Here is a 23,814-nt window from a genome sequence, read left to right as displayed (position 1 = left end):
CATGCGTCTTTATTTGTTGGTGTTTTTGGATATCTAATAAAAAAATTAAAGTGTGGGGTAAACACCAACAAGACAGAAACTCGGCAACATAGATAACCAAAATACATTCAGAGGTCAACATAACAGTCTCCAACAATGGATAGATGTCTTAACGTCAAGTTCCAAATCATCCCGTGTTGGAAAAGTTGTCATCAAGTTTAACAAGACCTAATAGATGAAATATATGCTATAAACCCAACATTATGAACAAAATGTTAAAATATGACACATGAAATACTTTTGACAGGAACATGAACTTGTTGAGGGTGAAACTAATCTAAAATCTGTTGTAATTTTAATATGTTTCATTCTATTTTGGTATTTAATTTCAATGTAAAGGAAACACATGTATGTGATTTATGCACCTGTGATGGATAATCATCCTTACTGACTAATGTCCGAAACTAGATTGAAAAAGGAAACCGAACGACAGTAAACTCATACGTCTGTTTATTATTTCTGTTTGTTATATTCAAATTTTGTTGATGAAAATTAATGATTTAATTTGAAATTTAAGTATTTTTTGTTTACAAAAGAGAGCATTGAAAGACATCAGTGATTAGTGACCAAGGTGTAAGACCAGTTTACTTAAGTTACATAAGAGTAATACATATTCATACTTATTGCCGGCATATATTGTTCCAAATGGAACTTTACCACACGTTCTTATACTCGTTTGTCTATCAATATTTATTTACTGACAATAAGCGTGTATGAAGTTGCATCTGTCAAAACGGAAAACCCAAAACAAAAGATCTTCGCTTTCGTTGTGGGCTTTATTCTAAATGTTTCAGTGAAGTCACAACATAGAAAAGCTCTCTCCTAACTGCACGTTCAAAACGATTATAGCCATGATAGCACCGATTTAATTAAAATGTTTATTAGATATCGTTACATAAGGGTGTGGTTGGGAGTTAACAGAATAGAGAATAATGGGCAAAGAATATAAAGAATAGAGAACAAATGGATCAAAAACTAAATAGAGAATAATGAGGTGCTAAAATATAGAGAATAGAGAATGACGGGCAAAAAATATAAAGAATAGAGAAATTAAGGATCCCCATCCAGACTGATAAATGAATCTAACCAGTACTGTCATACCTTACCAAACAACGTCATGGTAAAATACAAAACAAATAAATTCGAACAATCATGGGTTACATTTAGATATTTGTTAGATAACATGACGGGAAATAATACGAAAGTCGGTCATGTGAGCACAAACTGTGTTGTTATAAAAGCCTATGTATCAATAACGGACATACTATATAGAAATGGAATATGCTTCTGTCAGTTAAATAAATGGATAACTATAATTAAATAATTGTTTCATTAATTAATAAGCATTACTAATTTTTCGCAAAAATATAATTAAAGATAGCAAACTTCAGCTGTGTACGCAAGACGAACATTTCTAATGTTTTTTACATAAATTTTAATGAAATGTCCCTATCCATCTCCTTATATCTTATCCTATTGATAGCACAATTATTTACCAGTCATCCTATAAACGATCGTCCTGATCATGCATGAAATATTTGCCACTGGACGTTAAGCAACCCACAATCATTGAAACATATAAACGAAAATACGCATATAACATAAATGTTAACAATTTACATACAAACCCCGTGATAGCTGAATTGATAGAGCGGAGGCCTGTAGTGGAATAAGATATCTTTAGATCGGTGGTTAGAATCAGTCTTGTGGGATATTGTTTCTCATTTTACTTTCAAATTTTAAAATGTTGAAAAAGATTTTTAGCGAGTGCACAATATGAGCTTATATGAATGTACAACATTTAACAGTTTTGCATTGTTGATCGATCATCGGAGTAAGCATACCACGAAATTGGCCTGAATATTAAAATATTGTAAATGCATTTGTATCATTTTGTTTTATCACTTAATTCTTGTTGTCTACAAATAAAATGCCCAAGACTAGTCGGATACTGTAGCATGTGTAGTGTACGCTTAAAGGTATCATTTGTTGATATCCTACCTGGGCAACTGAGATCAAACCCGATTTTTGGTGGAGTTTGTGTTGCTCAGCCTTTAGTTTTCTATGTTGTGTTTTGTGTACTGGTTCTTCATCTTTTGTTCTTTTTTCGTTTTTTGCTAATGAGTTTGAATATCACTTTGGTATATTTTACCTCTGTTTCACTGGCCAAGAGGGAGACTAGCTCACATGATAGAGCGTTTGAAAAGCATGCGAGAGGTACCGGGATCGATGCAAAGGTCTTCCGAAAATTTGTTAAAGACGCTTACACTAATTTATAAGTTTTTCTGTAGATTTTAAGTGTTGAAAATGAACAGAAGTCAGATGAGAACAAAGTAGATAATGGTATCCGTTCAAGTAAATGCATAGTGTTTATATACATCCTTCTAGCCTAGAGATTATCAGATCTATTTAACGGTTTCTTTCGTCACATTCGGTGTGTATTGTATGTATGATCTGGCTTAAAGGACCAAAGATGCGGTGAGAATCAAATTTAGTCAATCTGAGTGTCTTTTCACACATATGTGCATGTTTGAAAATGGCTTTTTCATGAATTTGAAAGTTTGTTAGATGGTCAGAACTAAACTCAGCGTCTTTTTCAATAAACCGTAGAACTCAATATGCTCCAAATAAAAACGTTTAAAATTAAGCATTGAAATACAGTACAGTGAACTAACAACATTAAAGAATCGGTGACTATTCATGTCTGCACAGGAATGCTGACTACTGTGCTAATGGTGCGCTGGGGGACGAAACAACCACAACTATTGGCATAGACATACTCTTAGATGAAACAACCACAAGCATTGACATAGACATATATTTTTACCAATTTACAATGCTAACAGGAAGCACCACAGCTTTAAAGAATAAATAAAACTTTTAAAGAATAAACTGCACCATTCAAACTAATAACTTGTCCGAGGAAAAAATGAAAATGAAAAGACAAACAAAAGAACAACACATTTGCTATATAGTCTAACTTGGTATAGTCATCAAATGACATGTGTCATGGGTGTCAAGACCTACCTTTATGCCTATCAAAACCATTTGTTGCAAACATAAAGCGTTAAATAAAGAAAACTGCCTATTTCAGTCTGTCATTTGTTTTGATGTACAACACTTGGATGTTTGCTCCAGCTCTGTTTTGTCCTAGTTTATAATTAGATTTAATCAAAAATGTTTTATATTTTTATATAATAAAACAGTGAGGAAATATACTTCTAATATATCCGTTATCATTATTAAGAATACTATTCAAATGTTTTCGTTAGAAAGACTATTATACAAGGCCAGGAGGACCTTTTGGTGTTTATTACTGATAAAATATGTGGATTGCACAGTGACCATATAATTTTCATGAGAGTGTTTTTATATCCTCGTTAACCTGACATAATACATTTAAATGTATAGATGAATGAGATAGAAAAGAAAGAAAGAAAGAAAGAAAGAAAGTAAATAAATCAATCAATCAATTAACCAATGAATAAATTAATGATTTAAACCACGATATAAGTATATATAGAACAAGAGAATAAATAAATAAAATAAGAAAATAAATAATAGAATAATGAAATGAATAAAATATAATTCATTGAATATCTAGATAGACTGAGCTGTCAAAACCTGTTCTAGAAAACAATGATAGACTCTGTTATCAGGTCGAACAGTTAAATTCTGTTCTAGGATATAACTCTGCGCATACTGTTTAGGATGGAACTGTCCAAAACTGTTCCAGGAGAGAACTGTTCAAAATTGTTATAGGGTCGAACGGGTCAAAACTGTCATAGGGTAGAACTGACCCAACTGTTAAAGATCGTCATAATATGTTCTGGTGTTGGTTAAAACTATTCATAAGACAACATGAGTTTGCCAATATTTAAATCTCATATATCGATAAAGTAGCCAAATCAAGGTAACAAACAAAAACTAAGGGAACAGCGTGAGTTCCAATAGGATAAAAAGTCTGTCGAAAACTGTTGTAGTTTAGAAGTGTCTAAAACTGTTCTAGGTTAAAATTCTCTACGGCTATTCTAGTGTAGAACCGCGTCTTTCCGGAAGATGCCAGGATAACAGTCTATAGACTGTTTAAGTTCTCCTGACGTCTGGCAATATTCTAAGAAACGCATCCCAGCTGTTCGTTCTTCTGAAGGATAAACATTTCTTGCTCCACTAATCCAACTGATCACGGTTAAAACTTGTCCCACCTGTGACGGTATAGGATTACTCATTGCTAATCATGCCTATACTCTTATGTTTATAGTGTTAAGTATAACCCCTGCATAGGATGACTATACACGTAAAATGGACATAATTAAAGAAAGCTCATACATATAATGTGGTCATTACTGCAAAAGTATACATGTAGCTAAGGTGAATACAAACAATTATAGATCTACGAAAAATAATTAGGCCTCTTACATTTCGTATCCTTTTTCAACAATTATTCCAATAATAAGTACACTCACATAAATAGTTTAGAACAGTTAATTGGGTTTTGATTATGAAATTTATTAATATCATTTGCTTATGATGTTTTGCACTTGACAGGTAAATGAGAAAGCCTTTTAGATTGTCATGTACATCATACAATCAATCTAAATAATAATCGTTATATATTTTATAGCTGTAAGTCTGATTTTTATTCAATTATATATCACGGCGAGTGCCAATACTTCCATAGGATAAACAGACCTTTACAAAGCAGCTTAAAATTACTTCACCCCAATTTTTGAGGGTTTCGTTTTACTAATTTTTTAGTTTTCTGTTTACTATTCTGTGAACTGTTTGTCTTTAAAATTTCCATTGTTATCATATTGTAATCGCAAAGAGGTAATTACAATAGCAGTTGAATACTCAAAGACGGAGACAAGGAAAGCTATAAAACGATACCAGTACGCCTTGCAAAACCCATGTTTACCCCCTTCCAATTAAAGCAATGGAGATTTATGACTTTCTTTGAGAAACATGACAAAAAGCAGATTACAAAACCAAAACAGGAGATGCACATTGGCATTATATGGTCAATAGTCTGATTTAAGCTTTAGAAGGGAAGGCAGACAAACATATGTGTCAATCTGTATGATTTGACAAAGTCTATGTGATGACAAAACTAACATGAGCAATTATTCAAAAGAAGATACAAAACAAAAAGTAGAAAAGGAAATCATGTTATTACGATTCTGTGATAGTTAGATTAAACTATGTAAAGGAATTCAGTAGCATATAAAGATACACAAGTAGAACAGTAGGACTAAGGGATAAGAAGACGGACGGGGCGGGAATTGCCCGTCCCGATAAGCCAAAAGAATGGAAATAAAAAATGAAGAACCTGTGAAAGGAACAACGATAACATTCAAATGGTCAACACGTGAAAAGAGAAGAAAAAAAGCTCACAGACAGACAATATTTGGACCTTTAAAGTTTTCTACTGTTCATATGTGATCTTATTATTTTTTTGATTTCTGATAAGGATCTGTAAAGTGAAAATATTGGAATGCAACATGTATTTTCTATAACTTATCTTTTATCTTTTCGGTTATCTTACAGATAAGGGGTTTTAACGTTATACATTTCTTGTGTGTACGTTTGATAAGTTCATATAGTTCAGCAACAGTTCAAATTCTTTACAAATATGTGCAAAAAAGAAGATGTTCACGTTTTTAAGTTTATTCTTAAATTTGTAGATTGATTAAGTACCGTTTTTTGCGAAATTAGAGAACTTGAGATCCTTCCCAGTTTTTGGTGGAGGTCGTGTTGCTCAGTCTTTAGTTTTCTATGATAAGTTTTGTATAGTGTTGTTTGTCTATTGATCAGTATTTTGTTTTTAGTCATGGCATTTAAAACGAATGTTGAAAAAAAAAAACTTTTGAATGTTGAATGTTGAAAACGAATATTGAATGTTGAAAACGAATGTTGAATGTTGAAAATAGAATGCTGAATGTTTAAAACGAATATTGAATGTTGCAAACGAATGTTGAATGTTGAAAACGAATATTGAATGTTGAAAACAAATGTTGAATGTTGAAAATAGAATGTTGAAAACGAATGTTGAATGTTGAAAACGAATGTTGAATGTTGAAAACAAATGTTGAATGTTGAAAACGAATGTTGAAAAAAAAAGAAAAGAAAATTGAAAAAAAAGTTTTACAAACAAAACATTTTGAATGTTGAATGTTGAAAACGAATGTTGAATGTTGAAAACGAATGTTGAATGTTGAAAACAAATGTTGAATGTTGAAAACGAATGTTGAAAGTTGAAAATCGAATGTTGAAAACGATTGTTGAATGTTGAAAACGAAAGTTGAATGTGGAAAAATGAATGTTGAAAACGAATGTTGAATGTTGAAAACGAATTTTGAATATTGAAAATCGAATGTTGAATGTTGAAAACGAATGTTGAAAAAAAAATAAGAATGTTTTACCAAAAAAAAAATTGAATGTTGAATGTTGAAAACGAATGTTGAATATTGAACATCAAATGTTGAAAACGAATGTTGAATATTGAAAATCGAATGTTGAAAACGGATGTTGAATGTTGAAAACAAATGTTGAAAAAAAAAAAAAAAAACGTTCAAAGTTAAATACTTGTATTTAAAGTGAAAACAGAAATCTGCTACAAATAACTGTAGTGAACGATCACATGGTACGAGTGTGTAAAATATGGACAGAAACATGCTACATACTTTTCTAGTAAACAACCACATGGAACCAGTATGTAGGATGTGTAAAGTGAAGACAGAAACATGCTACACATACTTTTGTTGAACGTTCACGTGATAGCAGTGTGTATAGTGAGAACAAAAACTTGCTAAATACACTTGTAGTGAACAATCACATAGAACCAGGGTGTAACAAGTGTAATAAAAAACATCCTACATACACTTGTAGTGAACGATCATATGGTACTAGTGTATAAGCTGTTGACAGAAGCATTCTACATACACTTGCAGTAAGCGATCACATGGTATCAGGGTGTACAATGAGGACAGAAACATGATAAATACACTTGCGGTGAACGATAACATGGAACCAGTATATAAAGTGTGGACAGAAACAAGTCACATACACTTGTAGTAATCAATTATAACGTAACAGTGTGTATAATGTGGACAGAAACAGTGCGTACAGTGAGAACAGGAACATGATACATACACTTGTAGTGAACAATCACATGGTACCAGTGTGTTAAGTGTGGACAGAAACATGATACATTCACTTGTACTGAACAATCACAAGATACCAGTATGTAAAATGAGGAAAGAAACAAGCTAATACACTTGTAGCGAATGATCATATGGTACCAGTGTGTAAAGTGTGGACAGAAACATGCTATATGCACTTGTAGTGAACGATCAAGTGTGTAAAGTGTGGACAGAAACACGCTACATACACTTGTAGTGAACGATCACATGGCACCAGTGTGTAAAGTGTGGACAGAAATAAAACACAGAAGTATTTTGAATGTGTATGGCGCCTATAGTTCTACAAGTATAAAATAATAAATTTCGAATTAACGCCAACAATACAGTAAGCCAACGACACAAACATGTAAAATCTATGTACATCTATATAGGTAAATATACGATCTTTGAAAACACGGTGTGCTTTTTTTGATTAAATCATTTTGTTCCGTTTTTTTGTCATTTAGAACGCTTGTTAAATGGCGACGATAGACGTTCGACATCGTATTTTCAGGTATCTGGTGCACAATTTTAATTTATAGGTTAAAAAACTGTCGTGTTCAGTATTTGTCGGAATGACGAATACCAGACGAATGCACATCAATAAAAATCATTTCACAAGACTTTTTATGAAATATAACACTGTTGATAACAACAAGTCCCGATTTCAAATTTTATGAAAAAGATGACGTATTAAATCATATATGAGGTCCCTGACCCCATTTTTAATTGACTAATCTTTAAACTTTTACCAAGTCTAAAGAGTAAATAAAATTTAAAGAAGATATCATTGTATATATCTGAATAGAACGAACAGTCTTTAAATTGTCAACTGACCGACGGGCAGACAGACGGATAAAATGAAAACAAAACCTCAAGCAAGAATTCACGGTTAATTAAAGACTTTATACGAATTAATACTATTTTTTCTGAAAACAAAGAAATTATTTTTTGGTGGTCTATAAAGATAGTCACTAAATTTGTTCTCTGACAGTGTCATTTGTTAATTGTCATATAGCATATTTACTTACGAAAAAAGCTTTGTCCTATAGTTGTTAATGTCTGTGTCATGTGATCTCTTATGGCGATTTGTCTCATTGGCAATCATACCATATCTTCTTATTTTTATATTTGTGTAAGTTGCAGCAAACATTTTACAAGCGATGTTTCAAAAGTCCTTAATTAAATACGTACTCTTTTTCTTATTGAGATTCTGTGAAAATGGAGTGTAGAAAGAGGAAAAGCAAATTGGAATGACAATCAAAAACACTTAATGTATCTTAATAATCCAAAGAATAGTTTACACTCAGTGAAAAATTAATTCATTTTTCCATATGCCTTGACACACACGTTTACGATTATTACCTTGTTAAAGTCACTGAATGTTACTTACATTTTGTAACACTTTCTAGAAGTCAGAATGAAACGATATTTGACGGACTCTGTGTAGTTAAGGTACAAAATACAAAATATGAACCTTTAAATGTTCAGAGGATTATATAAATAAAATAAAAAAACATATTTTGCTTTCTAACTGACTTGAATCAGCGCCACTGAGAATTTTTTTTCAGTTGAAACGCTCGTCTCGGAACAAAATTAAAATTCGTTATCTTTGAGAAGATTTTCAACGTAAAAATCATTAATAACATATTAATTCATTAATGCAATTACTTATCTATTAAAAAACGAAAACAACATATTATAAATTCCATGCGTCCGAAGCGCTTTTCTGGATCTACCTTCATCAGGAACACTCAAAGCCAATGATTTATAAGAACCAAAACAGTTAAGGAGCTATATTACCAAAAAGGACCTACAATAGCCAAATCCATCTAAGGTAAACTTTGACTAAGGGAGTTGAAACCTTTGTTTCTAATAATTTCAAAATTTATTAACGGACAATTTTAGAAAGGTTTGTTATAAATCATGTCAGTACTAAAGGACTGACTACTGAGCTGATGATGCCTTCGGGGACTGATTGTACACCAGCAGAGTATTTAAATGGCAAACAATTCTATTATTTAAGCATTACAATTACAACATTTATATATAGTTAAAACAACATCCTATGTCGTAATAACCACATTCATTTATTTTTTTTTCTTTACCATTGTCATAATTGTCTATCGTAAAACAATAAAATAAGTCAGAATAATAAAACTTATCGATAATATTTTGTTTTATAACTTCTTTATTTGAGATAGTGCCTTAGTTTTTTATGACATCTTGTCTGAAATGGTTGTTAGAAAAAGTGAAAAAAAGTAACTCGAGATCTTTATTAAATCAAATTTACTAAAGTCGCGTCTCACGTACAAAATGTAAGCCTGGTATATATGTTCAGAATGTTTCTGTATAGGTTTGTAATTATATTAAAGTTATAAGACATACTGAACACCTTGCCAATTATGAACTTCCTATTGTTTATTTAACTTTTTTCCTTATACGTAACAAAATACAATAAAAGCTAGTAACCATTTACCAATCATTTCTTCTTATTGTACAACATGCACAACCTACAAAACAATCATTGTGCTCAAGTATCGGAAATCTGCCCATGACAGACATAAACTATTCATATAAATCAAAACACATCCCGTTGTCTTACTAATATCCGTGTTTGTATGTCCTCATCAAGACTATAAAGCATCTGTACTCCTCTCTCAAGGTAGAAATTTGAAGGAAATGAAGCTTTCTATCATCTTAGTCGTTTGTCTGGTTGTATTAGTTTCTGGAACTTGGCATAGGCGTAAGTAAATCATATCAATTAGTATCTTAAATGAGATTAACATTATTTTAGAAGTCTTATTTCATATTTATTCCATTATATTGAGGAGTTTGTATTTAATCGTATTATATGTACAGATTTGGTGTTGATGAGATATAACGACGTTTGAATTTAAATTTTTGACTTATTGCGATGATTGATAGCGTTTGATTTTGGCGGTTGTTATGGACTTCTTCGTTTTGATTTTCCTTTGGATTTCGATGTTTTTGTAATACTTTTTTGAGGTAGCCTTGCGCGTTTTAAACTAAAGTCTATACATATTAATTATCTTTTTAAAAGCTGTTTTATGGCTATAACATATCAGTTTTGTACAAGCCTCTAGGAATTATGCAAAAACTTTCAAAGTACCATTATGATAATAATATATTTCGTATCTTTTAACATGCACGTACATAAAGCACCAATTGAGATATCAAAATTTCACACGATTGAGACTAAGGTATGTTACTACTAATAGATGGAAAGTTGAAATAAGTAACTGAATTAAATTTTGTCATAGATTCAGTTTGAAGTCGTCCCTCTGTGTTTATATTCAAAAACTATTTCAAGATATGACCTCCTATTATTAGTAGTATCCTTAATGTCAGTAAAGTTAACTCGAAATAGATTTTATGGAACAACTTCTTGAAATGCTAGATTTTTTTTCAGGACTTCACCACTATATCTGAACGTAAATTAAAGAATTCCTTTTGTCTTTGAGAAGGTTTCGTAAGAATTTTGCTTCATATAAATACTTCACATCACTAGCATATATATTGTAATAAATTAACTATTTCAATTTCCTACCAATCGATTACTTTTGACTCATCACTTAAATACATTATCATGCATTTTATTTTCAAGGACCAAAACCAAAACCTGATTGGAACTCCAGACCTGGTAATGGTGGACATGGTGGTACTTGGAAAGGTGGGAATGGAGGAAATGGTGGAAATGATGGGAGAGGTGGAAATGGTGGTACATGGAATGGTGGGAATGGAGGAAATAGTCGATATGGAGGGAGAGGAGGAAACGGTGGTCGTTGGAATGGTGGGAATGGAGGAAACAGTCGATATGGAGGGAGAGGAGGAAACGGTGGTCATTGGAATGGTGGGAATGGCGGACATGGTGGAAAACGCTAAAATATAAATGACCGAGATCCGGACTAAGGAAAAATGAACATGTGACAAAATTATGCTAATTTTCATGATGATTTATCTATCTTATATATATTTAAAATATAGATAAAACTTTGTTCTTATGTGTTTATATTGTTTAATGCTCTAACATGTTTTATTGAAAAGTGGAATATTGGATATACACCAATAAGACAGAAATCTGACTACACCAATGAACAAAAGACATTTAAAGGTTAATATATCGTCTTCAACAATTTATATATATCAGTTTATGTGGGAATTATTTTTTACAATTTTTAGTACAGTAATGTCTTATTTGATGTGATGATTTTATATTCCAAATTAAGGTGGATCATCACTTTATATTTCCTTAAATAGACGTTTCTTATACATTGCCAAAATGTAGATTTATCAAGGGTTTTTTTTTTAATACAATAAAAAGTATGGGTCACCGTGCTATTTTTCAAGCTACAAGTCGAGCATCACTTTTTTGTGAATAAAAATAAATCTATGAGATATAATTTTGAAATAAGATATGAGTAGATAGGTTTTATAATATGCTTTAAAAACGAAAAAAGAAAAAAATTAAGTCACCCGACTTGTTTCTTGCTTCAAGTATAAAATAACAGTTACAGTGACATTCCTTTATATAAAAATAATACTAAGAGCAGAAAACGGCTCAAAGCCACCAATGGGTCTTCAACGCAGCGAGAAATTCCCCCACCCGCAGGCGGGATTCTGCTGGCCCATAAACAATAAAGTATACTGGTTAAGCGAAATGGACGCCACACAAAACTCCAAAACACATAAATGAACCACACAACGCTAACAAAAGCTAGGTGTTCCTAACTTCGTATGGGAGTGGGGTTTGATATTACACTCTTGTTGTTTGCCAAAATGATGATACATATATGAAAACTATGTACCATTTTTGAGTTTCCGGTCCTTTACTATTGTAACAACTGGCAAAGGCTGACAAAGTCGGAATCGGTTTATGCCTGGTAAATGGGACTAAATGGGTAATTATTTTCACCAAAGAGGTGATACCAGTTTCCCCCCGAGAGAGATAACACCAGTTTTCCCCATGAAAGTTTGTTGAACTCACATAGACAACATTAGAAAGTTGTTAAAACTAACTCGAATTCAGATGTTGAAGAGTCTATGTAATACATTTTAAAACATTTTTTTTTCTCAACAATTTCACATATCCATTAAGTCAAAAAGCTATTCTTTGCTCCATGTTTGCTATTGAAGACAGTATTAAATGAAAAAAATACTTTATGTATATCGTGTATATAGGTACTTCCAATATAAATTGGTTTTTGTTGATGATGACCTTCCTTACAAATATTTCTGATGACTATACGGTATGGATTTTTCTCAGTGTTGAAGTCCGTACGGTTGCCTATAATTGCTTACATCCACTTCATTTGAACTTCGGTGGACAGTTGAAAAAAAAAAGATTTAAATTTAGAAATTTAGAGGAAAATAAAGCTTTCTATCATCTGAGCGGTCTGTCTGGTTGTATCAGTTTCTGGAACTTTTTTTTTAAATTTGAAGTTTCTTATGACTTTTATATAATAACTTATTTATTAACATGTGTATTTAAATGGCAAACAATTCTTTTATTTAAGCATTATAAATACCTGATTTATATATCGTTAACACACCATCCTATATCGCATTAACCACATACATTTTTTTTCACTACTGTCCTAATTGTCTACCGTAAAATAATTAAAAAAAGTTAACATAATAAAAGTTATCGATAAGATTTTGCTATAACTTGTTTTATTTGATTATGCCTTATTTAATTATGACATCTTGTCTGACATGGTTGTGAGAAAAAGTGAAAAAAAAAGTAATTCTTTATTTTACTAAAGGCGAGTCTGACGTACAAAATGTTAAGCCAGGTAGTTATGTTGAGTTTGTTTCCTGTATAGATTTTCAAGTATAATAAAGCTATAAGTCACCCCGAACACTTGACAATTATGAACTTCCTTTACTGTTTATTTTACTTTTTCCTTATACGTAACAAAATATAATAAAAACTTGTACCCATTCAGCGATCATTTCGTCTTATTTTACAACCTACAAAACAATCATTGTGTGCTCAAGTATCGGACATCTGCACATGACTGACGTAAACTATGCATATCAATTGAAACACATCCCGTTGCCTTACTTATATTCGTGTTTGTATGTCCACATCAAGACTATAAAACATCTATACCCCTCTCTCAAGGTAGAAATTTAGAAGAAAATGAAGCTTTCTATCATCTTACCGGCGGTCTGTCTGGTTGTATCAGTTTCTAGAAATTGGAATAGGCGTACGTATATCAATTATTATTTATGTTGTTCACATGATTTCAGAAGTCCTATTTCTTATGTATTTCATTATACTGAGGAGTTTTTATTTTAAAGTATTCCATGAACAGATCTGGTAGATGGCATTTCGATTTAAATAATATATAGCCATCAGTATTTATTTCTTCATGTGTTTTATTCTAAATGCAGTTTATATTATTCTTATTCTTATTTATTTGCCAATTAAGCGTACTATTTTGAATTCCGATGTATCAAAAGCTTAAAATACAAAAAGTATAAAATAAACAATTTTACTTCATGTCGATAAAATCTGTTAATGAATATGATTATATTTCGGTGTTGATGAGATACAACGATGTTTGAAATCAACTTTGAAGACGGCACGATACATATGATGACATCGTCACAATGTAGCTTTTTCAGATTAAATGGTATTTCCTGTGATAAGATGTACTCATGTCTTATTAATTTTTGAAAGCTTTCTTTATGACTCTAAATGATCAGTGTGGAAGAAACCTCTCCGAATGTTGCAAAAGCTTTCCCAGTACGATAATGATAATAATATAGTTCGTATTGTTTCACATGCACGTGCGCAAAGCACTAATTGAGATATAAAAATTTCACACGATTGGTACTAAGATATGTTACTACTAAAAGATTGAAGTAAGAAACTGAATTCAATTTTGTCATAGATTCAGTTTGAAGTCATCCCTCTGTGTTTATTTCTAAAAATATTTCAAGATATGACCTACTATTATCAGTAGTATCCTTAATGTCAGTAAAGTTAACTCGGAATAGATTTTATGGAACAACTCCTTGAAATGCTGTTTATTTTTTCAGGACTTCACCACTATATCTGAACGTAAATTAAAAAAAAATCCTTTTGTCTTTTAGAAGGTTTTGTAAGAATGTTGCTTCATATAAATACTTGATACAGCTAGCATATTTATTGTAATTATATAACAATTTTAATTTCCGAAGAATCAATTACTTTGGACTTATCACCTAAATACATTATCATGCGTTTTATTTTCAAGGACCAAAACATCAACCTGCTTGAAACACCAGACCTGGAAATGGTGGAAACAGTAGTAATTGGAATGGGGGGAATGGAGGAAATGGTGGGAATGGTGAACATGGTGGTACTTGGAGAGGTGGGAATGAGGGAAACGGTTGGAATTATGGGAGAGTTTGAAATTTAGGTAATTGGAAAGGTGGAAATGGAGGAAACGGTTGGAATTATGGAAGAGGCGGAAACGGTGGTCGTTGGAAAGGTGGGAATGGCGGACATGGTGGAACACGCTAAAATATAACTTACCGAGGTCCGGACTAAGGAAATATGAACATGGGACAAAATTCTTCTGTCACAAAAATATAGATTAAACTTTGTTCGCATGTGTTTTTATTGTTTAACGCTCTAACATGTTTTATTGAAAATTGGAGTTAGAGATATATACCAATAAGACAGAAACCTGACAACACCAATGAACAAAAAGACATTTAAAGGTTAATATAGCGTCTTCAACAATATATATATATATATATATAAATACATATATACAAGTCTAAATTGAAAACAATGTTCAAACCTATGATTGCGTTGGATAAAAACCGCAAATGTCTTGTTACAGGGGGTCTAAATACATCACAAACAATATTTTCTGACAGGCCAAAAAAGTAAAAAAGTATATTTTAACAAAACGCATATATATATATATAGGTTTGAACGTTGTTTTCAATTTAGACTTACATATATTTATATATATGTATACACTACTTCAAACTGTAAATCATCCCGTATTGTAAACAAATTGTCAAAAAATTCACAGAAACTATAAAACATCTGCCATCAACTTACAAGTAACCAATTAAAACTGAAAGAAATGACACATTAATTTGTTAAGGTTTAGCTAATTTTTTTCGAAATCTCAAATTTGTCGTTTTTCATTTGTTACAGTCTGGTTTCGTCTACTGGTTTTTTCTGTCGATATACAAAACAAAAGATGTGGTATGTACGTCAATGAGACGGAAACCTGACGACAAAACATATATGATTATATGTCTGTTTACAATTTTCTGTTTGGTATTTTTAAATCTTGCTGATAAAACCGGATGCTTAGTAATAAGATTTATTCAAGTCTTCGAAAGAGTAAACGCCAATTAAAATGTAACCCTGAATTCCTTCATATAGCACGGTCTATTCATAGACTTTCAGGAACTTGTATGCCAATGAGTCTACAAAACACACATTAAACTGAGTTTGAATTATTTTCACTTATCCATACAATCGAAATGTTACTCACCGCTCTACTTTGTTAATGAAGACTATTTTGATACAATATCGCACAATTTATATGCTTATGTAAAATTTTCAATTAAGGGCCAACATTATCCAGTATTGTATTTCTTCCTATTTCGACTTATGAGTTTGAATGTTCATTTGGTATCTTTCGCCTCTCTTAAAACAAAGCTTTACTTCCAATGAAATTTGGCTCAATATTGATAAATTCGCCAAATCATTACTTGAACCTGCTATTGCACACAGAGCTGTCGCATTGTTACTTTAAGTTAAGCATGTTAAAATTGGAAAACTTTTGAAAATGGCTAAAGTGCGAACTGAATTGAATAAAAATTAGCCATACGTCTTCAACAAATGTTTAAATCTGATATTTTACGATAAAAATGCGTGTTCGAACACGACAAAAAGCAAATATCTACTTTAGATATTTAAAAAAGTTTGACTTCGCCTGACATTGGCAAATCTGTTTGGGAATATAAATTGACTGGCCCATGGCTTATCACATCAAGTTTATGTACACGATGACATTAGCAGTGCCCATTTCATTGCAATAATGCGCATTTCGACAATTAATGTCTTTTCACTGACGCTCATGTTTTATACCTTTATGTACGTATACAGATTGATGATGTCCTTCAGAACTTTACTCACACTTATTACAGTGAAATGTAGATGAACTTTTTAAAGTCAAGAATCTTTGTAATGATACAACAGATCTTTTGCTTTTCCGGCGACATATTGCATGCACTCAAGTTATTGTGTAACGTTTTTGTATGGTTATGTTTCTAGCCACACGTCCTTACATTTGGCTGTATTTCAATGTTTTTAATTTTTTTTTTGTATATAAGAAGGATAAGCTGCATTGATTTGCTCCAAAACCCATATGATATGTACATGAACAGTGTTTGTGTTGAGGTTCTTCGTCATTCAGGATTTTTTTGCACGCAAAGTTTACCCCTAACTATTACCTCAATAACGTTCTTGGGTAGATGTCGATTATTTCAAATATATGCATGGAAGAGTTGTGGTTAAAATCAAATATATGCATGGGAAGAATTGTGGGTAAAATCAACATAGATATACTTTCAAATATTTGCAAGGACGAATTAAGGGTAACATCAACATAGTCCCAAGTCAGTAGCGTGTAGTTCAGTGGTTGTCATTGTCTCATGTCTATCATATTTGTTTTTCGTTAATGGTTTTGTTACAAATTATGCCGTTAGTTTTCTTAATTGACTAGTTTTATATTTTTCATGTAGGGCCTTTCATGTCTGACTATACAGTATGTGTTTTTCTCATTGTTGAAGGCTGTAAGTTTGCCTATAATTGCTTACATTCACTTCATTTGATGTATGGTGCGTAGATGTCTAAATGGCAATCAAGACGAGGCGCGCGTCTGGAGTGCAAACTTTTGGTCTTGCCACATATATAAAAATATTACTATTTACTACAACTTTTTTTTTGGCGTCTTTTTAAGTGAGTTGTGTTGTACGTTTGTGATGTATATTTACACAGTTTTGGCCGCTGGGTCCCAATTATTGTCAAATTAATCTACTATGTCGTCTGAGTTGCTAACCCACATTTTGCCAATATAACGCAACTGTCATACAAGTGGGTGGTTTACCTAGCTATAAAACCAGGTTTAATCCACCATTTTCTTCGGAAATTGCCTGTACCAAGTCAGGAATATGGCAGAGTTGTTGTCCATTTGTTCCGTTGATTGATATAGATTTTCTCTTTTTGAATTTGCCTTAGAGTTCAGTATTTTTGTTATACTTTTTTATCAAACCATATCTCCTTATTTATATATAGTTTATACAGTCAAAGAAAATACTACATACCGAACCAAAAATCTCATAGTAAAATACAGAAAAATACTAACACTTAAATAATCATGTGACAGATTAAGTTTGTTTGAATCTATTGCATTTGCCATTTGAAAACCAATGAAACATGCTACATGTACTTGTAGTGAACGATCAAATGGTATCTGTGTGTAAAGTGTGGACAGAAACACGCTACATACACTTGTAGTGAACGATCACATAGTACAAGGTTGTAAAGTGAGGAAAGAAACATGCTACATACACTTGTAGTGAACGATCACATTGGCACCAGTGTGTAAAGTGTGGACAGAAATAAATTACAGAAGTATTGTATATGTATGGCGCCTACATTTCTACACGTATAAAATAATAAATTTCGAATTAACGCCAACATTACAGTAAGCCAACGACACAAACATGTAAAATCTATGTACATCTATATAGATAAATAAACGATCTTCGAAAACACAGTGTGCTTTTTTTTTAACTTAAATTCCGGTTTTTTTTCAATAAGAACGCTTGTGAAATGGCGACGATAGACGTTCGACATCCAATTTTCAGGTATCTGGTGCACAATTTTAATGTATCGGTTAAAAAACTTTCATATTCAGTATTTGTCGGAATGAGGAATAACAGACGAATGCACATCAATAAAAATCATTTCACAAGACTTCTTATAAAATATAACACTGTTGATATCAACAAGTCCCGATTTCAAATTTTATGAAAAAGATGACGTATTAAATCGTATTCGAGGTCGGTGACCCCATTTTTTATTGACTAATTTTAAAGCGTTTACCAAGCCTAAAGTGGAAATTAAATTTAAAGAAGATATCATTGTATATCTGAATAGAACGAATAGTTTATAAATTTTCAACTGACCGACGGGCAGACAGATGGATAAAATGAAAACAAAAACTCAACCAAGAATTCACGGTTAATTAAAGACTTTAAACGAATTAATAATATTTTTTCTAAAAACGTTTTTGGTGGTCTATAAAGATAATCACTAAATTTGTTCTCTGACAGTGTCATTTGTAAATAGTCATATAGCATATTTACTTTCGTAAAAAGGCTTTGTCCTATAGTTGTTAATTTCTGTGTCATTTGGTCTCTTGTGGAGAGTTGTCTCATTGGCAATCATATTTTTATATTTGTGTAAGTTGCAGCAAACATTTTACAAGCGATGTTTCAAAAGTCTTTAATTAAATACGAACACTTTTTCTAATTGAGGTTCTGTGGAAATGGAGTGTAGAAAGAGGAAAATCAAATTGAAATGACAATCAAACATACCTTATGTATCTTAATAATCCAAAGAATAGTTTACACTCAGTGAACAATTTATTCCTTTTTCGCTATGCCTTGCCACACACGTTTACGATTATTACCTAGTTAAACATTGAATTTTACTTAAATTTTGTAACACTTTCTAGAAGCAAGAATGAAACTATATTTGACCGACTGTGTGTAGTTAAGGTACACAAAATACAAAATGTGAACCTTTAAATGTTCAGAGGATTAAATTAATAAAATTAAAAAAACATATTTTGCTTTCTAACTTATTTGAATAAGCGCCACTGATTTCAGTTTAAACGCGCTTCTCGCAAACAAAATTAAAATTATGTTATCTTTGAGAAGATTTTCAACGTAAAAATCTATAATGACCAATTAATTCATTAATACAGTTACTTATCTATTAAAAAATGAAAACAACACTTATACATCACATGCGTCCGAGGCGCTTTTCTGGATCTACCCTCATCAAGAACGCTCAAAGCCGAATATTTGAAAGCCAAGGATTTATAAGAACCGAAACATTTGAAGAGCAATATTACCAAAAAGGACCTACAATAACCAAATCCATCTAAGGTCAACTTTGCCTGAGGGAGTTCAAACCTTTGTTTCTAATAATTTCAAAATTTATGAACGAACAATTTTAGAAAGGTTTGTTATAAATCATGTCAGTACTAAAGGACTGACTACTAGGCTGATGATGCCCTCGGGGACTGATAGTCCACCAGCAGAGTATTTAAATGGCAAACAATTCTATTATTTAAACATTACAATTACAACATTTATATATAGTTAAAACAACATCCTATGTCGTACATGTAATAACCGCATTCATTCATTTATTTTTTTTTCTTTACTATTGTCATAATTGTCTATCGTAAAACAATAAAATAAGTTAGCATAATAAAACTTATCGAAAAGATTTTGTTTTATAACTTCTTTTATTTGAGATAGTGCCTTATTTTTTTTGACATCTTGTCTGAAATGGTTGTTAGAAAAAGTGAAAAAAAGTAACTCGAGATCTTTATTAAGTCAAATTTACTAAAGTCGCGTCTCACGTACAAAATGTTAGCCTGGTATATATGTTCAGATTGTTTCTGTATAGGTTTGTAATTATATTAAAGTTATAAGACATACTGAATACTTGCCAATTATGAACTTCCTATTCCGTTTATTTAACTTTTTTCCTTATACGTTGCAAAATATAATAAAAGCTTGTAACCATTTACCAATCATTTCTTCTTATTGTACAACATGTACAACCTACAAAACAATCATTGTGCTCAAGTATCGGAAATCTTGCCATGACTGACATAAACTATTCATATAAATCACAACACATCCCGTTGCCTTACTAATATCCGTGTTTTTATGTCCTCATCAAGACTATAAAACATCGTACCCCTCTCTCAAGGTAGAAATTTGAAGAAAATGAAGCTTTCTATCATCTTAGTCGTATGTCTAGTTGTATCAGTTTCTGGAACTTTGTATAGGCGTAAGTAAATCATATCAATTAGTATCTTAAATGAGGTTCACATTATTTTAGAAGTCGTATCTCAAATCTATTTTATTATATTGAGGAGCTTATATTTAATAATATTATATGTACAGATTTGGTGTTGATGAGATAAAACGACGTTTGAATTTAACTTTTTGACTTATTGCGATGATTGATAGCGTTTGATTTTGGTAGTTGTTATGGACTTCCCCGTTTTGAATTTGCTTTGAATTTCGATGTTTTTGTAATACTTTTTTGATGTAGCCTTGCGCGTTTCAAACTAAAGTCTATGCACATTAATTATCTTTTTAAAAGCTCTTTTTATGGCTATAACATATCAGTTTTGTAGAAGCCTCTAGGAATGATGCAAAAGCTTTCACAGTACCATAATGATAATAATATAGTTCGTATTTTTAAACATGCACGTACATAAAGCACAAATTGAGATATCAAAATTTTTTCTCACGATTGAGACTAAGATATGTTACTACTTATAGATGGAAAGTTGAAATAAGTAACTGAATTGAATTTTGTCATAGATTCAGGTTGAAGTCGTCCCTCTGTGTTTATTTTTAAAAATATTTTAAGATATAACCTACTATTATCAGTAGTATCCTTAATGTCAGTAAAGTTAACTCGGAATAAATTTTATAGAGCAACTCCTTGAAATGCAAGGGTTTTTTGAGGACTTCACCACTATATCTGAACGTAAATTAAAAAATTCCTTTTGTCTTTGAGAAGGTTTTGTAAGAATGTTGCTTCATATAAATACTTCACATCACTAGCATATATATTGTAATTAATTAACAATTTCAATTTCCTACGAATCGATTACTTTTGACTCATCACTTAATTACATTATCATGCATTTTATTTTCAAGGACCAAAACCAAAACCTGATTGGAACTCCAGACCTGGTAATGGTGGACATGGTGGTACTTGGAAAGGTGGGAATGGAGGAAACGGTGGAAATGATGGGACAGGTGGAAATGGTGGTCGTTGGAATGGTGGGAATGGAGGAAACAGTCGATATGGAGGGAGAGGAGGAAACGGTGGTCGTTGGAATGGTGGGAATGGAGGAAACAGTCGATATGGAGGGAGAGGAGGAAACGGTGGTCATTGGAATGGTGGGAATGGCGGACATGGTGGAAAACGCTAAAATATAAATGACCGAGATCCGGACTAAGGAATAATGAACATGTGACAAAATTATGCTAATTTTCATGATGATTTATCTATCTTATATATATTTAAAATATAGATAAAACTTTGTTCTTATGTGTTTATATTGTTTAATGCTCTAACATGTTTTATTGAAAAGTGGAATATGGGATATACACCAATAAGACAGAAACCTGACTACACCAATGAACAAAAAGACATTTAAAGGTTAATATATCGTCTTCAACAATTTATATATATCAGTTTATGTGGGAATTATTTTTTACAATTTTTAGTACAGTAATGTCTTATTTGATGTGATGATTTTATATTCCAAATTAAGGTGGATCATCACTTTATATTTCCTTAAATAGACGTTTCTTATACATTGCCAAAATGTAGATTTATCAAGGTTTTTTTTAAATACAATAAAAAGTATGGGTCACCGTGCTATTTTTCAAGCTACAAGTCGAGCATCACTTTTTTGTGAATAAAAATAAATCTATGAGATAGAATTTTGAAATAAGATATGAGTAGATAGGTTTTATAATATGCTTTAAAAACGAAAAAAGAAAAAAATTAAGTCATCCACTTGTTTCTTGCTTCAAGTATAAAATAACATTTACAGTGACATTCCTTTATATAACAATAATACTAAGAGCAGAAAACGGCCCAAAGCCACCAATGGGTCTTCAACGCAGCGAGAAATTCCCCCACCCGCAGGCGGGATTCTGCTGGCCCATAAACAATAAAGTATACTGGTTAAGCGAAATGGACGCCACACAAAACTCCAAAACACATAAATGAACCACACAACGCTAACAAAAGCTAGATGTTCTTAACTTCGTATGGGAGTGGGGTTTGATATTACACTCTTGTTGTTTGCCAAAATGATGATACATATATGAAAACTATGTACCATTTTTGAGTTTCCGGTCCTTTACTATTGTAACAACTGGCAAAGGCGGACAAAGTCGGAATCGGTTTATGCCTGGTAAATGGGACTTAATGGGTAATTATTTTCACCAAAGAGGTGATACCAGTTTCCCCCCGAGAGAGATAACACCAGTTTTCCCAATGCAAGTTTGTTGAACTCACATAGACAACATTAGAAAGTTGTTAAAACTAACTCGAATTCAGATGTTGAAGAGTCTATGTAATACATTTTAAAACATTTTTTTTTCTCAACAATTTCACATATCCATTAAGTCAAAAAGCTATTCATTGCTCCATGTTTGCTATTGAAGACAGTATTAAATGAAAAAAATACTTTATGTATATCGTGTATATAGGTACTTCCAATATAAATTGGTTAATGTTGATGATGACCTTCCTTACAAATATTTCTGATGACTATACGGTATGGATTTTTCTCAGTGTTGAAGTCCGTACGGTTGCCTATAATTGCTTACATCCACTTCATTTGAACTTCGGTGGACAGTTGAAAAAAATAGATTTAAATTTAGAAATTTAGAGGAAAATAAAGCTTTCTATCATCTGAGCGGTCTGTCTGGTTGTATCAGTTTCTGGAACTTTTTTTTTAAATTTGAAGTTTCTTATGACTTTTATATAATAACTTATTTATTAACATGTGTATTTAAATGGCAAACAATTCCTTATTTAAGCATTATAAATACCTGATTTATATATCGTTAACACACCATCCTATATCGCATTAACCACATAAATTTTTTTTCACTACTGTCCTAATTGTCTACCGTAAAATAATAAAAAAAGTTAACATAATAAAAGTTATCGATAAGATTTTGCTATAACTTGTTTTATTTGATAATGCCTTATTTAATTATGACATCTGAAATGGTTGTGAGAAAAAGTGAAAAAAAAAGCAACTCTTTATTTTACTAAAGGCGAGTCTGACGTACAAAATGTTAAGCCAGGTAGTTATATTGAGTTTGTTTCCTGTATAGATTTTCAAGTATAATAAAGCTATAAGTCACTCCGAATCCTTGACAATTATGAATTTCCTTTACTGTTTATTTTACTTTTTCCTCATACATAACAAAGTATAATAAAAACTTGTACCCATTCAGCGATCATTTCGTCTTATTTTACAACCTACAAAACAATCATTGTGTGCTCAAGTATCGGACATCTGCACATGACTGACGTAAACTATTCATATCAATTGAAACACATCCCGTTGCCTTACTTATATCCGTGTTTGTATGTCCACATCAAGACTATAAAACATCTATACCCCTCTCTCAAGGTAGAAATTTAGAAGAAAATGAAGCTTTCTATCATCTTATCGGCGGTCTGTCTGGT

The 23,814-nt window shown here is 31.7% G+C and overlaps 2 protein-coding genes and 1 long non-coding RNA gene across 3 annotated transcripts; all 3 read left to right on the top strand.

The window, feature by feature from the left end:
* Positions 1–9,821: 9,821 nt before the first annotated feature.
* Positions 9,822–11,239, top strand: LOC127721966 (glycine, alanine and asparagine-rich protein-like). Its single transcript, XM_052228812.1, has 2 exons — positions 9,822–9,966; positions 10,849–11,239. The coding sequence occupies exons 1-2, from the start codon at positions 9,903–9,905 to the stop codon at positions 11,124–11,126; spliced, it is 342 nt and encodes a 113-aa protein (XP_052084772.1). The 5' UTR covers positions 9,822–9,902; the 3' UTR covers positions 11,127–11,239.
* Positions 11,240–11,414: 175 nt separating this feature from the next.
* Positions 11,415–22,043, top strand: LOC127721967 (uncharacterized). Its single transcript, XR_007991551.1, has 2 exons — positions 11,415–11,540; positions 21,941–22,043. It is a non-coding gene; the product is annotated as an uncharacterized LOC127721967 (long non-coding RNA).
* On the top strand, positions 20,208–21,645 carry LOC127721964 (glycine, alanine and asparagine-rich protein-like). Its single transcript, XM_052228810.1, has 2 exons — positions 20,208–20,364; positions 21,249–21,645. Exons 1-2 carry the CDS (start codon positions 20,301–20,303, stop codon positions 21,524–21,526), a joined length of 342 nt encoding a protein of 113 aa, XP_052084770.1. The 5' UTR covers positions 20,208–20,300; the 3' UTR covers positions 21,527–21,645.
* Positions 22,044–23,814: the final 1,771 nt, after the last annotated feature.

The sequence above is a fragment of the Mytilus californianus genome, unplaced genomic scaffold (genome assembly GCF_021869535.1).
Source record: "Mytilus californianus isolate M0D057914Y unplaced genomic scaffold, xbMytCali1.0.p SCAF_12, whole genome shotgun sequence".
Taxonomy (NCBI): Eukaryota; Metazoa; Mollusca; class Bivalvia; order Mytilida; family Mytilidae; genus Mytilus; species Mytilus californianus.
Note: the sequence above shows the minus strand (reverse complement) of the source record. Positions and strands in the feature narration are given on the sequence as shown.

Bases quoted from the DNA above. Each gene is read 5' to 3' on its own strand.
- LOC127721966 (XM_052228812.1), top strand. From the start codon at position 9,903: ATGAAGCTTTCTATCATCTTAGTCGTTTGTCTGGTTGTATTAGTTTCT. The intron at 9,967-10,848 runs GTAAGTAAATCA...TTTATTTTCAAG, and splicing joins TTCTGGAACTTGGCATAGGC to GACCAAAACCAAAACCTGAT.
- LOC127721964 (XM_052228810.1), top strand. From the start codon at position 20,301: ATGAAGCTTTCTATCATCTTAGTCGTATGTCTAGTTGTATCAGTTTCT. The intron at 20,365-21,248 runs GTAAGTAAATCA...TTTATTTTCAAG, and splicing joins TTCTGGAACTTTGTATAGGC to GACCAAAACCAAAACCTGAT.